This window comes from Gymnoscopelus microlampas (assembly GCF_963454915.1).
Source record: "Gymnoscopelus microlampas genome assembly, chromosome: 22".
Classification (NCBI taxonomy): domain Eukaryota; kingdom Metazoa; phylum Chordata; class Actinopteri; order Myctophiformes; family Myctophidae; genus Gymnoscopelus; species Gymnoscopelus microlampas.
In genome coordinates this window covers 25,661,931-25,678,158 of record NC_139959.1, presented here as the reverse complement: position 1 = coordinate 25,678,158, position 16,228 = coordinate 25,661,931, and the positions used below count along the sequence as shown (strand labels likewise).

Here is a 16,228-nt window from a genome sequence, read left to right as displayed (position 1 = left end):
TACATGACAGTCTTTCTTACAGAGAGCAGGCAGGCATATTGATGCATGTCAGTAAAGCTGAGAGCAAAACCGCATTAATGGAAAAGGGCCACAAGCGGATCAAAAGATAGCCGTCATACAAACAGACTTTCATCTTGGCAGGCCCTATATAGTACCATGGATCTAAGGTTCATGAAGGGTGACTATATTATGTATTGGAACGTCGTTGTTGTAACTTTGTTTTAATGGTTAGCAGTGCACTGACAGAAAATAAACAGACAGGAGCCAGAAGTCCTTCTTCGTGCATTTCACAGATTTTGCAAAGACAAAAAGAACAATATTCCTTTTGAAATGATTTCCCATCCTGTTCGAAATACTGTATTACAGCATGTCATTGTTTTTTTCAGATATTTTGGAAACATAGTTTCCATGATGGCGGCCCTTTTTGACTAACATTAACAGTTTTCTGTCGTAATTCAATCAGAAATGAAAGTTCAACCGGATGTAGAGTCGTGCACAACCTCTGACATTCCTGTGACACTATTGATCATGTGTTTCTTCTTAAAGGGTATCATGCACAGAGAGAGAGGCCTTGAATTGAAGTAGAGACAGCTCTCTCCCTCCCTCTCCCTCCCTCTCCCTCTCCCTCTGAAGGCAGCTACATGCTCCAAATGTATCCATCCACCCGCTGAACTCACTTATCCACCTAAAGATCCTTATTGATAAGACACCATCATACTCCTTTTATGTTTGGTTAGGGTAGACCCTGCCTCCCTCTGGTTAGGAACGCGCCATTAGAAGTGTGGGTGGGTGGAGAGTAAAAACAGCTAGGTGTGCTGAGGTGACCACCACACCGCTTATTACCGCCACTCAGTGACGTCACTGTGTAGTAATACACCCACGCAGTTCGGCGGGTAGATGGATTCATTTGGAGCACGCACAGTAGCTGCCTTCACTACAACTCCCAGAGCCCCCACCCCCTCCGGCCTCTTAGATTCCCGTCCACCTCAGCTCATTCCTCTAGTCCAATCCCGTGCTAATTGCCCATCAACTTCACCCGTGTCCATTTGTACTCGCCCTGGCAGGCCCTGACACACTGAAAGCGTTACAGACAAAGAACGTCATTGATGTGCGTCAAGCTAGGACACTTGTTCCCATTGAAGCGTCAAATCATCGCTACACCACAATTAACCGCACCGCACCGTCCCGAATGAAACGAGGGCCGTATCAACACACGCACACACGAGCACATGCACATCCATGCACACACACATGCATGTGGTAATCGGGATTGTAGTATGTCACAGTATGTACCTCCGTCAGTCCACTCTCTCTTTATAAACTAAAATTGTATTATTTTGCGCTGCCAGTAAGGACGCTCAATGTCCATTCACACACTTGTGCGGGGATGAGAGGAGAGGACATAGGGCTCCACCCAGACCCATTGAAAGATTCATAACATAATGCATAACCGTGACGCCATCACATTACTTATGCATTCTTCTTGTTCTTGTTATCTCTGAGTCCGGCGACCACACAGACACATAATTCCAAAGCAACTGTAATTTGGTTTTGGGAAAAAAAGTCTATGTTCCTCTCAATACTCTGGGGATCTGTCTATTTGCGGTAGGGGCCTAAAGTACGGTGTACCACTTCATATTAAGGTCAATTAACTTTGTGTTTGCCTGATCATCTCAGCATATTAAATCACTGCATATACAATCACTGGCTAGATGTCAACATTCAACATTAAGCAAACCAACAAAAAAAAAGAGTCCTGCAGTGCAATCCAGAGATTCCATCGCCTCCCAAGAAGAACAGATCAACAAGCTATCATCGCATTGCAAAGCAACCTGTTGATACCTTGTAGATGTGTTCTTTTTGTTAAGCAAGCAACACCGTTGCACGATGGAGAATAAATTAAGCTTTAAACGTAACCATTAATGGAATGTGCAATGAAACATCTAAGATCCATCTTAATTGTGATCTTGCTTATAAAGACAGAAGCATCGGTATTGTGCAGTTATTTTTGCCTTTTTAATTATGCAGTGTTTTGCCTGGAGGCGGTCCACAGGGCCACCGTGGCACCTGTCAATCTCCAAAACACCTGGCTTCTTATTTTGAGCCAGAAAAATAAGTAAAAAATAAATGAAACATTAAAATAAAAAAGCACAGGAGGCAAGGGAAGAGCATCCGTCAATCTAACTGAAATAAAAACATTACATTTACAAGCTTGTTTTAAAAGCAATGGGGTGTTTTCTGAATTTCTCCTCAGATCTGTACTGCCAGCTTTTGACCCTGGGCCAGTCATTTTGGATGTTGGACTGTTTTGCCCTTTGCTTTTTGCCTTGCTGGTAATATTCTTATTTGGCTTTATACCGCCTCTGACTTTGACTCTGCCCCTGGGTTAACTTGTTCCATGTACAGTAACACATTCATCCAACAGATCTCTTGAACCACAGACCCTGGGAATGCTCTCACTGACTTTATTTCCTGGGGTGACAACAACTTTTTGCTTTTAGATCTGCTATTTTTGAAAAATTATGAAAATGTGTGCACATCTTTGAATATAATTGTTTTAAAGCGAACATTTTTAACTAAAATCTTTGCTTCTGGGGGTCCCTGGAACAAAATATTTTGAGATGGGGGTCGGCGGCCAAATAAATATAATTTTGGGGGTCCTTGACATGTGTCGCACCGTCCAGGTGAAGTAAACATACTGCTATAGCAACTTTAGCTGCTATGGCAGAAAGGTATTGACTATTGACATTGTGGAATGCAAATAGTTTTATTTGGTTTTTAAACCATGCATGTGATTATACATTTTGCTCATCGTGACCATCTGAGCAGTCATCAGCTGGGTGAAGCTGAAACCCCAAGGGATCGATAAAGGTCTACCTTGATATCGGCACTGGAGTTAACCACCCCAAACAGAAATCACAATCCTTGGCTTTTAAAACCTTGTTAAACACCAGTCTAGCGAAATGGTTGACAGGAGAGAGAGAGAGAGAGAGAGAGAGAGAGAGAGAGAGAGAGAGAGAGAGAGAGAGAGAGAGAGAGAGAGAGAGAGAGAGAGAGAGAGAGAGAGAGAGAGAGAGAGAGAGAGCGCACCCTTGATTCCAGCCCAGTTCCATTTCTAACATTTGATTTCAACCAGAGAGTCAGAGGAGTAGAAAATTGATATCGCTTTCATCTAGCACTCAAAAAATGTGATTGCACTGCTGAACAGGGCTTGAAGCAGGAATGCTGGAGTACCTGGCACTTGGCCAGATAATCAATTTACTGTAGACAGGGAAAAAGAACATCACGACCAATTAGCCGCCACACTCTTCCAGACAGCCCTCCCCCCTTTCCCCGCTTCCTTCCTGGGGGCTGAAGAACGCCCAGTATTGACAAACTCTGCAAGGATTAGCGCTCTGGAGTGTGAGGACAGTTGATTGTTACAGCCGATTTGACGCCTCAGACACTAAACCGAAGAGGAATGACTTTAATGGACAAGAGAGAGCGTGGGGGGGGGGTGGTGGTGGTGGAAGGGTAATTATTTTCCCCCTTCACGCTCCCTGATTGGTTCCCCTGGGTCATCAATGGTGATTGATTTTCGTCGGTGCGCAGTGCTCAAGTTTGCAGCCAACAGTGAAACTTTGAAAGGAGCGATCTTGTTAGACAGGGGCCCGAACAATGGGCACCGATAAGGGGACATTCGCATGTTTGCGGATGTTTTCATGTTTTCATCGCCCAAATCTTTCACTTGCTGCTCACTCTGAGCTGATCCACTCTCAAGCTCATGGATTATGCAATCGACCAGGACACATACTGCACACTACATTTAACCCTGTCGCAACGCGCCGTTTTCTCAGAATGTTCTACTATGACATGCCCAGAAAAGGCCTAATAGGGTTCATGTGGTTAAATGTTTGATCCACGGTTTATTGTAGATGCACCAAATTAACTCTGCGTGCATATAGTACACATAATTGATGTTGTTCCACACAGACATCATTTACAAAGCGTGAGAACATGCACTTTGAGATGATTACATTTATCATTTTTGAAAATCTGACCACGTCGACATGCCCAAAAAAATAGCATACCAGGTTGAAAGTGGTCAAGGCTTTACCCGAACGGTGACACTTTACTCAAAGGTTGTGTCTATAATGCAGTATAATCACATAATAATGCATTATAATGAACTGATAAGGCTTCATAACACTCGTTACCTGGGAAACGTGATTATGTTTATAATCATGCATGCAAACTTATAACAATGTTTATGTTGTGTGTGTTAAGTGCTGGTCTTAATATAAGTGCTGACATTATAAGCTCAGTGGAACAGCATAGTATAACTACCATACCTTAGTCAGTTATAAAGTGTCTTTGTTATAAGTTGTTATGCAGAATTATAAACACTTATGACTGCATTATAATGCATTATAAATGTGATGCATCATAGACCCGGCCTTTAAGTAAAGTGTTACCTGGTAGTTATAATGTGCTGTTCCGCTGAGCTTCCATTATGACCAGCACTTATAATACATCATAAACCTTGTTATAAGTTGTTATGCATAATTATAAACATTTATAACGAGTGTTTTGAAGCCTTGTAAGTGCAAAATAATGCATTCAAAATGTGATTATAATGCATTAGACCAGACCTTTAAGTAAAGTGTTACCCTTCAGTCATCAGTCACAGTGATGGGCACTTTAAAAGTCACCCTTCATCTCTCCTATACAACTTCTATAATTACTGTACCTCTCTCCTTCCTCTAGTCTACCTAGTTCAGATAGGCAACTCTTGGAATGAAATTGAAACTATTTTGGGGCATAAAATATAAATGAGCATAAAGTACACAGATTTTGGCCTCAAGGCCCTGTCTATTTCCCTATGAGCATGGATGTACACTGCATAATTTGCCAAATAGATACTACACTACAGGGTATAAAATAGCAAGTTCACCCTAAGGGGATCACATGAAAACAGAACCCACAGGGCGGATGCTAGGGAGGGCGTTGGGAGCGTAAAACTTCATAACGGCAGTAGCACAAAGCAACAGGAGCACAGCACAGCATAACAGCAAGATAGCAGAGCAACAGCAAGCAAGCAAGCAGAATAAACAGGTAAGCAGGGAGGTTTAACAACTTAATTGGGGACGCACAATGCCTGTCAAATATGCAAATGTCTATAGAGCCATAGGTAGCTTCTTTATAAACAGTCAATATCTCCCTGGAAGCCTGCATGCATATGCATGAGCAGGTAGTACCTATACCAACACTATGTCTGTTGTGTAACACTTTACTTAAAGGTCTGGTCTATAATGCATTATAATCACATTTATAATGCATTATTATGCACTTATAAGGCTCCACTCACACTTCAGGATTTTTTTAAATCTTAAACGATTTGGAAATCTGTTAGCACTACAGGAGAATCTTATAAAATTCTCTTATAGGATTATTTAAAACAGGCACACACTACGAGATTAGGATTATTTTAAACACACTGCGAGATTAGGATTATTTTAAACATGTACACACTGGCGAGATTAGGATTATCTTAAACATGTACACACTGCAAGATTTTAAAACTAGGAGGCATCACACACAAGGGGATAGTATCAACATTCTCGGGCTTGCTTGAACGCAGCACCTCGCGTCATTTCATCTTGTGTGATCCCATGCAGTAGTAAACAACAGAGGAGTAACGAACGGTTGTGCTATGTGCTGTATGAGAAGACAGCGTATAGACTAGGGCTGTCAAAAAAAATCGATTCATGAATAAATCGCGATTCTTAATGCCACGATTTAAAAAATCGATTCAAAATATTAAAATCGATTTTTTTAAAAATGTTTTAATTTTTTTTTTTTTATAAAATCGCAATAAATCGCAGAATCGAATATCAATTAATCGCAGAATCGCAATTTTAATCGAATCGGCACCCTAGAAAATCGCAATAAATCGCAGAATCGCAATTTTAATCGAATCGGCACCCTAGAAAATCGCAATAAATCGCAGAATCGAATCGAATATCAATTAATCGCAGAATCGCAATTTTAATCGAATCGGCACCCTAGGAATCGATTTTGAATCGAATCGTGAGGTAAGTGAATCGTGACACCCCTAGTATAGACCGTGTCCTTGCCACACCTACAAAGTCCAGAGTCCAGAGTAAGGCCATCACAGCTGCCAAGTCTCACCCTTTGAGAGTGAGAGTCACGCAATTTAACATCTTCGCGCGCCTCACGCCACATTTCACACGCTTTTTTCCCCCTCTCACAGCAAAAAAAAAAAAACAGCAACCGGGTGGTAAACGGAATGCTCGTCCTAAAACACACTGCCCCATTTTTCCCGCGGACCGTGGCCGCCGGATTAGACGCGGGCGAGGGTGTTTTAGGACGACGGTTCCATTTGGAGAGGTGCGCTGCGCGATGGGATGGACTGGAGAGAAGAAGGACCCGCTGATGTTTCCTTTTTGCTTGATATTGTTTGATAGCAAAACAATCATGACTGATACACATGAAAGAAGACGCTTCACAGCTAATAGTGAATTTAAAATTTCAGAATCGGTTCAGAATTTAATGAGTATACGGCTATAGTTAAATGTGAAGCTCTTTCTGCTTCAAATATGCATCCATGCGTTCTGTGCGCGCATACATCTACATGCATGCGCGCGCATGCTCTGGCCACACGTGCATGTGATGACACTAAAGTCTCACTCCTATATTTTCCTGAAACTTGGCAGCCCTACTGCACAAATGCAGATACAGTAGATGTGGGGCCTTTTATCATGGCTACCTATAAATGCAGTAAATGGAGACTTGTACAATGATGATCACTGTACATTTGAACCAAAGTCACCCTGACATTAGTTTTCAGCAGCCAACTTGCTTTTAGGGCCACTGTGAAATGTTCAAGCGCAATGATTTATTTTGAACAACTCTGCACTGAGGCAGAATCCATTGGACTGAGGAAAGGGTAGCGTTTGTTTACCCAAGGCGACTGTGAAATATTCAAGTGCAATGTTTTTTGAACAAATCTGCACTCAGGCAAACTCCAGTGGACTGAGGGAAGGGCAGCTTCTGTTCATTGGAGGAAAAACAGACACGGCACAATAAAGAGATGAAAAGAAGAGCTGTTATTGTTTTGCCACCACCTCGGTGGAGTTTGGATTGAGGCTGTTTTGTTCCTTGATGAGGAAGAGTCAACATTCTCAGCAGTTGAGATGATGGGGGCAGAAACTACTGTGTGCTTTAGGCTATAAAGACCTTCACACTTGGGGAATGATCACTAAATGAAGACTCACTCTGCTATAGCTTGCAGAATAAATGCCATCTTCATAGGTATGCATTGGTTATCCAATATCTTATGGAATAACACAAGATTTTTTTCGATCGTTTGTCAAAGCATTTTGTTGCAACAGTGAATCCAAACCTTTTTGTTTTATTGTGCACTATTGGGCCATTTGTATTGGCTTATATTTTGGTTTTGGTCTTGCTATTTTGGTGGGGTGAGGAAAAATGTGAAACAAATTGATCAATGCTTGAACCATTCAAACATCCAAGAAATGTATTCTGCTCACACTGTAAGAAATATCTATCTTTGCACAACAGTGAAAGCATTGTCTGATGGGCTACAGAGAATTTCTAAAGCAGGATCAGAAAGACCTACACTACACAAGCGCCGAGTACCTGTTTTTGAAAATGGTTGAAACAAGCTTGATGAATTGAAGAGGTGCAGGGGAAATGGCTTTTACAGTACCATTCCCAAGACTTTTCCAACAAAACCTTTGACCACGTACATGAACCCTACCATCCCTATTATGGGTATGTCCGGTGAACAATCACAGAAAATAGCAGATCTACAAGTTTGCAATGCAACAGATGAGCTCGTAGCTCAGTCAACAACGCATAATAGGGTTTAAGTGGTTAAAGTAGGTGTTCAATCAACAAATGGTACAATATTTACTGGATGATGCTACTCACCCACTTCCGACATCTCCGGCACAGATGCAACAAAGGGTCCATCAGGGAATTTGGGGGCATTGTCATTTATGTCTTGCACTTTGATGATGAATTCGGACTTCGGCTCTAGAGCGCCCTCCGTGTTACGGTCAAGGGCTTGCGCATGTAGGACATAGTGTGACTTTCTTTCCCTGTCCAGGCTCTTGGTGGCATGAATATCCCCCGTCACCTCATCAATGACGAATATATTCCCAGCGCCTTCTCCGCTCAGGATATAGCGGACAGATCCATCCCCTTTGTCGGAGTTTGAGTGCAGCTGTAAGGGAAACCAGAGGAAATGTCAACAAGAGAATAAGATATTGGCTAAATGATATCTTTTTATTGATTCTTTAAAGCTAAATAATATATTTTTTGGTCTCAAAAAAAATAAAATAATAATAATAACTATCTACACTATTCTTGTGTTTGGCAGTGTGGATGCATACAGTAGATACACAAGTGAAAGATGCTCAGACAGTTAATACCAACGCATTGCTGTATTGATATTTTGAAATGTTGAGAACAGATTAGATGTTTGTAGTCTTGTATATCCCTGCATGTGTTACCATGAATATTGAGTGTGATGATTTGGATGATAAACTACAAAAGAAGTGGCAACTAATAACTCACAACTCAGATAACCTTCAACATTGCACTTGACAGCTTTACTGTGCTCGTTTTTCTTCTTTGAGGAACTGTATTTTGAAAGATGAAAGTGTTTTGAGTTTTTACGGGAAATTCTTGAAGGTTGAATTGCCTCCTCTTATTCCACCAAGACAGTAAGAGAAAAGGCAGGAAGCTGTGAACTTGTATGGCAATTATTGATGTCAAGAGAATTAAGCCTTTCATTCCATTAACATTTAACTTTCACAAATATATTTCACAGTTCCACAGAATTCCCTATACTGGGACACCAGAGTTGCATCACGGTACAAACAATCTAATTTTCACCCATGAATAAAACATTGTATAAAACTCTGACTCTCAGTGAGATTCTTATGACTGTGTACTGTGTACCGGTAATTTGGAGCCAATCATGATGCAAATGATGAGTATAATATTACACCGCTATCTAAATAAAACATATTAAAGGGCTATTATTGAGGGCTTGTGTCAGCTAGCCCAGGGCTGTGACATGAGAAAGACTTTTTCTAGTCTTTCTCACCTATTTTGGCATCACTGACCACAAACAGTTTGGCAGACAGACAGGTCATACATTTTCCTGATGAACATCAAGGTGCTGTGAGGCCCATATTTGCAATTCTGAAGTCATAGCACCACATCTACGTTCCATTTAGTCAAAGATGTATTACACCCCCGGGAGAAAAGACAGACTGACATTATTTGTTTCCCCACTTGAATTTCACCAAGCTCATACATACTCATTACAATATGCTATTCACTTTATTTTTATTTTGTGCAGTCAGGACAGGGTAAGACACCCAGAGCCCTATTTTCAGGGCGCAATGTAACGGCTGTCGCTATGTCTTAATGTGCGCCGTGGGAGTGTGGCTCAGCACTATTATATTTTTTAGCCCACGATTTTGTAACCCACTTTTTCATCCAGTGCCTAAGCATTGTCTAAGCTTGTAATCCTGGGCGCTACTCTCCCTCTGCCAACCTAGGGAGAGCCCCAAACTGAGCTCATGCTTCTTTCAATGCATGAGGAGTGAGCAGGCCGCTTCTTATCACCTGACAGGGAGAAGTTTCCCCGGTAGGACGTAGCGCATGGAAGGAACACGTTATTCCAACCAGTTCCTTTCCCCTCCATCAGGCGCCCCGGCTGACCAGGGGGAGGGAGTATAGAGACCAGGATTACTTCATGTTTTTTGTGAGGGTACCTACCCAAGGGGACACGGGGAGAACATACAAAGTCCGCACAGAAAGGCCCTTTCACCAACCCCACCTAGGGTATGGGCACTGATGTCGCGGAGGAGAGAACACACCCCCAGCGCACACACCGTCCCCGGTGGGAATCTAACGCAGGACCTTCTAGCTGTGAGGCGACAGTGCTACCGACTGCGCCACCATGCCCCCTCTCAGCCCTATTTTGCGCAACACACGCCGCTAGACACTATATGGCCCTGCATTATTTATAGGTGTGGTTTGGGTGATACATGAATCAAACCAATCAACGTGCCGGCTACCATTGCCTTTGAGAACATGGTTGCGTTTTGCATAAGGCACATCAGTGCTATATTTTGTGCGTTTAAGTGGCGAGATCAAAAGACCACAGACTGCTTCCCTTCCCATCCTCGTGCCTGAAGTGAAAGCATGCGAGTGGGAGCACTCGGAGCAGCATTAATAATGTGATATAATGATGCCAGGAGATGCGAGTCAAACTAAATTTCTCTGCTTACCAAAACATCACATTGAAAGGAGAGCTGTCCAAACGTTAGTTGCTGGCATACTCGTCAGAGCCTGGTGAAGGCTCTGCCGAGCCCGAGCCGTCTACCTACCTACGCGCCTCGTCCACTTACTTACATGCTTTCTATAGAGCAGGGGTCTTCAACAGGGGGTCCTGGACCCCCAGGGGGTCCTCAGAGTTACTACAGGGGGTCCGCCAAAATCTTTGTGTGATGGGGAACAATTAGCTGAAATTAGCCGATCTACAATCGACTATTTTCGGAGAGGTGGTGTAGAGGGAAAAAGAGCAGACCAAGTACAGAGCCAACGGTCAAGTTGACCAAATATTGAGGGTTTCAAAGGTTAACTGTCTGAAAATACACATGAATCCAACTATCTATGAAATCTATTAAAAAATCTATTGATCTGCAACGCAATTTCATACAACATGTAGTGGGGGTCTCTGCTTCATCTCCTTGAAACAGGGACCGCCTGAAAATCGTTGAAGACCCCTGCAATGGAGGAAAGGAACTTGTTCTATGGTTGCTAGACAGTACAAAATAGTGTTTGGAACTACAGGTTGCAAAGCAAGAGTGGAACAAGAGACTGGCTCACTTGTAACTCTCTCTCAATGGCTCTCAGTCCACCTTGAAGTCAAATCAAGCTCCAGCTTCTTTAATTATTGTAAATGATTCCAGTTAATTTATATTAAGCCGATGTGTCTTTGTGGCTACTTGGGACGTTGGGAAAATGGGACTCTTTTCATGTTTGTAGAATTGACCTTGTGTTAAAAGTAATTCAGTGAATTCACCTGGGGATGCAAACCCTGCCCAGATCCAACATCACTTCTTCTATGTCTTTCAATTGTAACCTTGACCCTTTAACCCTTTCAACCTGGTGTTATGAAAAGCCAGCCATCTGTTCTCAAGTATGACCTAGCTTGTGACATTGGCCTTTGACCTTTTGACCCAAAAGTGAATAATCTCTTCAGGGCAGCCTCAGGATCATCCCCACCAAGTTTCACACATGCACGACTGGAGCTATTTCACCGATATTGACCTTGATTATGACCCTGATCATTAGGCAAAACCTCAGTCAACGCTACAGATCATTCCTTCCAAATTTCACTACAATCTGCCTATCCACTATTTCGCTAACAACACTCAAAAACATACAGAAACAATTACAATAATAATGTGGGAGTGAGGTGCCTTGGTATAGCCATTATAGAGGTCCACTACTGCAGATATTTTGAACATGAATGTTTTTTTTCTTCCCCAAAATACTCACTGCCCTCCCACTTACTCAAAAGTACAGCAGAAAATACACGATAATAAGCAAGACTGTCTAAAATGGCAACATCTGTGTTTTGTTTTACCTTACAACGCCAGTGCTGTAGAATATTACTCCAGCTGGGGGCGTTTTTCAATCACACGCACGCACAGACAGACACACACGCACGCACACACACACACACACACACACACACACACACACACACACACACACACACACACACACACACACACACACACACACACACACACACACACACACACACACACACACACACACACACACGTCTACATGCGATAACCAGTGCTGATGTTAATCATCATTACGCCCGCGCAATATCTGCAAAGATTGCACAGATTAGCGGCCCCTCCTCACCACTGCTACAGAACAATCCCAAAACACACACGTGCATGCACATATGTACACATAGACAGAAGCACACACATGTCTCTGCCTGCATACATACTGTACGTATGCACGTACACACAGTTGTATGATGACCCCGCCTCCCTCCATCTTTTGTTCATTATTTAAGGAGTTGAGTGTTGGTGGTGCAGGGGCCAAATCTAATCAAAAACCAGGAGTCGCAAATGAATTACTAATTAGAAAGCTGCTGTTGATTGCAGGGCTTCTCTTGATGAGAGCCAACTGTCCTTTCTGTGGTTAATATCACGCCTGTAATTAAGTGAGGAGTCAAAGATCCCATTGAATCGGGTAGTTAATCAGGTGCTAGATATGGGTAATATTAAACATGCACCACCAAGGCTCTGCAATCAAATAATATCATGCCACATTAATGGCAGTGAGACTGGAGTTGTTTTCTGTTTTTTTTTGCTTGGCTAATCCACTTAAGGCACAATATATTATTGTAGATTACATTTTTCACTTCCAATACTTAATGAGTTTGTTTGCACACATGGGGAATTTATACAATAAAATAAATATCTGCACTAATTTATTGTGCCTTAATACGCTGGACAGTGTTCACATACACTAATGTTGTTCTAGTCTATTACTCAGGAATCTTGCATATTGTAACTAGCCTTTGTGTTATTCATGATGAACACCTACTTCCCATCAAAGATATTCAAATTAAAGGTAGGGTAAGTGATTTTCTTTGGTTAAAATAGGTGTTAAATAGCTCTATATTCTGATAGTACTCATTGCTATAGCGTGTTTGTTCAGTAAAAGGAGTCTCCTAGTCTCTCCAGCTCTTTATAAAACAGAAAATGCATTTTCGTTTCAGTTTCAGTTTCATTTCCAATTTTATCCAATCAGGATATAGAACTCAATCAGGATATAGATTAAACAAGTGAAATTGGAAGTGATGACACTAAGAAATGAGCAGGCAAAATTGGAACTGGAACACTATAAAAAATGAAGCTTAAAATGGGTACTTTCTACTGATTGGCTGAGATTTTGACACCTACCGGAAAATGTATTTTCTGTTTATTAAAGAGCTGGAGAGACGGGGAGACTCCTGTTACTGAACAAACACTCGCAATGATTACTATCAGAATATAATGCTTTAACCTTTAAACAAAATACTTTTTGTTTTAACCAAAAAATATCACTTCAATATATATCACGTCTCAATAATAAATTAGCACCACCTTCAGAAGTCTCAGCAATAAATCCTGGCATTCAAAAAGCAATGCACTGCTCCCCCCTTGTACCCACTATTGCAAGGATAGATCCACTTTGCCCCACACCTAAAAGAGTAGCCTACTCCACAACACCGGCACATACATTTAATAGGCTCTATGCACAGCAGTCATTTTGGAGAAAGATTGGGTCTCAAATTGTGGTCCAGGGACCCTCATGGTTCCTTGAGAGGGTGTAACTCTGAGAGTGTGTAAATGGAACCAAATGGACCCGGGAGGGTCCATTTGGTTCCATTTGTACACTCTCAGAGTTATGGGGGTCCTTGAAATTAAAAAGTCTGAGAACCACTGCACTAACTGGAACAGAGCCTTCATTTGTGTCATTGGTAACACCTGTGAAGGAAGCAAGGAAGGGGCCCAATTTCTGTCCAATATGGCTGCTGTGCATAGAGCCTATTTAGTGTCCAGTCAGAGTGCTAATATAGCCGTTGACTTCCTTTGTGCGAGCTGATATATCACACTACCTAAAGTGTGAGCCCCTAATGCACATGGACATATAGCTACTGCCTTCACTAAGCTATGGGTGATAAAAGATGTGCTGTCAACAGGTTGTGGGTCATTACACGGACACTGTTTGTTGAGTGTATGGTTCTGTTAGGCCAGTTGAGAATAGGACATGATAACTAGACGGACCAGCCCATTATAAAGCTTACAGTTTTACCCTGTGCCAAAACATCTAAAAGGAAAAGCGTACGGTTTGTGTGAGTTTCTTTAGCTATTGTTCCCCGTCCTTTTTGGAGCAATTTGAGCCTTCACTGGTTCATTATTGTTTGTTGCTATCCTAGACTGACCCTTAACCCATTTAGACCAGAGGCCAATTTTACAAATGCCTTCTAAATCAGTTGTTCTCACACTTTCAAGATGTTTAAAACATTTTTCCAAAATAGCAGATGTACAAGCTTGCAGCGTGGCCCGAATTGACGGGCTGTGAGCTTGTACATCTGCTATTTTTAGAATAGCCAACGAATAGCCAACGCAAAAAAAATCCCTCTGGCTGTATTTTGGTTTTGTTCCACTGTTTATGTTGACATTCCACTGTTTATGTTGACCTTCATCCCTTGTAGGGACGCCTCTGTGTGTGTGTGTGTGTGTGTGTGTGTGTGTGTGTGTGTGTGTGTGTGTGTGTGTGTGTGTGTGTGTGTGTGTGTGTGTGTGTGTGTGTGTGTGTGTGTGTGTGTGTGTGTGTGTGTGTGTGTGTGTGTGTGTGTGGGGGGGGGGGGGTCTTAATTGGTCCCTAGGGGGTTGTGCACTGAGTTGATTGATTGGCCCATAAAAGTGTCAAACTTGTTCTGTGCTCATTAGTGCTCTCTCTAATCAATGAATGCATCAAAGACAGCAATCACTTTGATACCTGTCAGATAGGGGATGGGGTGGGGTGGGGTGGGGGGGGGGTTGTGTGTGTACACACACAGATCTGCGATCTTAACTAGTATACCTTTTAACTTTATCTGTTGCTTCTGTGCTCTGTGAGTCAGGAACCAGAAGCAGTGATTCCATTCCCTTGTATGGTCGAAACAGGTCTCAAAATCAAGGAAAACAATTAAGCAGATTCTGTAATGGTACTTAAATGTGAATCACTGCATTCATGCTACCCAGGATAGAAGTTTCTCTAGTGCTACATCATTCAATAGGTCGGCAATATACAACCCGCTGTACAACCCCGCTGCCACTGCCAGTAGGGAAGAGAGGCAGCACAAAGTTTTGAGACCTGTCTCACCATCAGTGGTGGAAAAAGTACTCACATTCTTTACTTAAAGGGCAAGACCACTTTGGTAGAGGTTTGGGTTGTGTAGTTACCTTGCCATGATGTAACTCCAAAGGTGGGCAAGAAATTTAAAAAAATATGCTCCATTGATTAGAAATTGATAATTCAAAATATGCTCCTCATTGACTTACATTGTACGGTAAAACTGCTCTCAAAGTCACTCTTTTAGCACAAAAACGAACGCAAACAAAGTTGATTCAGACAATATAGAACATCACCAAACCCAGTACTGTTTTTTTTTTTAATAAAAATGTCAACTTCCTGTTGATTTTGCCATTTTTAATAAGTAGAAAACCCGGACTGGATCGGCGGATCCGGATCCAGATCTTCAAATAGTAAAATCAACAGGAAGTTGACATTTTTATTAAAAAAACAAACAGTACTGGGTTTGGTGATGCTCTATATTGTCTGAATCAAATACGTTTGGGTTCATTTATGTGCTAAAAGAGTGACTTTGAGGGCAGTTTTACCGTACAATGTAAGTCAATGAGGAGCATATTTTGAATTATCAATTTCTAATCAATGGAGCAATTATTTTTTATTTCTTGCCCACCTTTAGAGTTACATCATGGCAAGGTAACTACACAACCCAAACCTCTACCAAAGTGGTCTTACCCTTTAAGTAAAAGTACCAATACTGCAATATAGAAATACTCTGTTACAAGTAAAAGTCCAGAATAAAAAATCGACTTGAGTAAAAGTACAAAAGTTTTGGCATCAAAATGTACTTAAAGTACCAAAAGTACAAAAATGTTTGAAAATAGCAGATCTACAAGCTCACAACGTGTCGCGAAGCGACGAATTGTGGGCTTGTAGATCAGCTATTTTCAAATAGCCTAGGTAAGATATGGCTAAAGCGGTTAATGTATGTTTCATGATATCATAATTTATATCTGAAAAGTAACTAGTAAGTAAAGTTTTCAAATAATTGTAGTGGAGTAAAAGTACAATATTTGCCACTGAGATGTAGTGGAGTAGAAGTAAAAGTATTGGAAATTGGAAATACTGAAGTAAAGTACAAATACCTCAAAATTCTACTTAAGTATAGTACTTAAGTAGATGTAGTTACTTTCCACCACTGCTCACCATACAGTGCGAGTGAATGGAAACACTACACCGGGTTCTCGCTCACCATGCACTGCAGAGACAACAGATAAACACAAACGACATGTGGACTTATCTC

At 41.7% G+C, this 16,228-nt stretch overlaps 1 protein-coding gene across 1 annotated transcript in view; it reads right to left on the bottom strand.

Annotated features, from left to right (window-relative positions):
* LOC311038571 (cadherin-18) overlaps positions 1 to 16,228 on the bottom strand; it is a gene marked incomplete at both ends in the record, with an annotated part of 121,736 nt that overhangs the window by 90,233 nt on the left and 15,275 nt on the right. Inside the window, one exon of the mRNA XM_084048144.1 lies at positions 7,957 to 8,251. Within this exon, the coding sequence (XP_083904270.1) occupies positions 7,957 to 8,251 (295 nt within the window). The remainder of the gene's footprint in view (positions 1 to 7,956; positions 8,252 to 16,228) is intronic.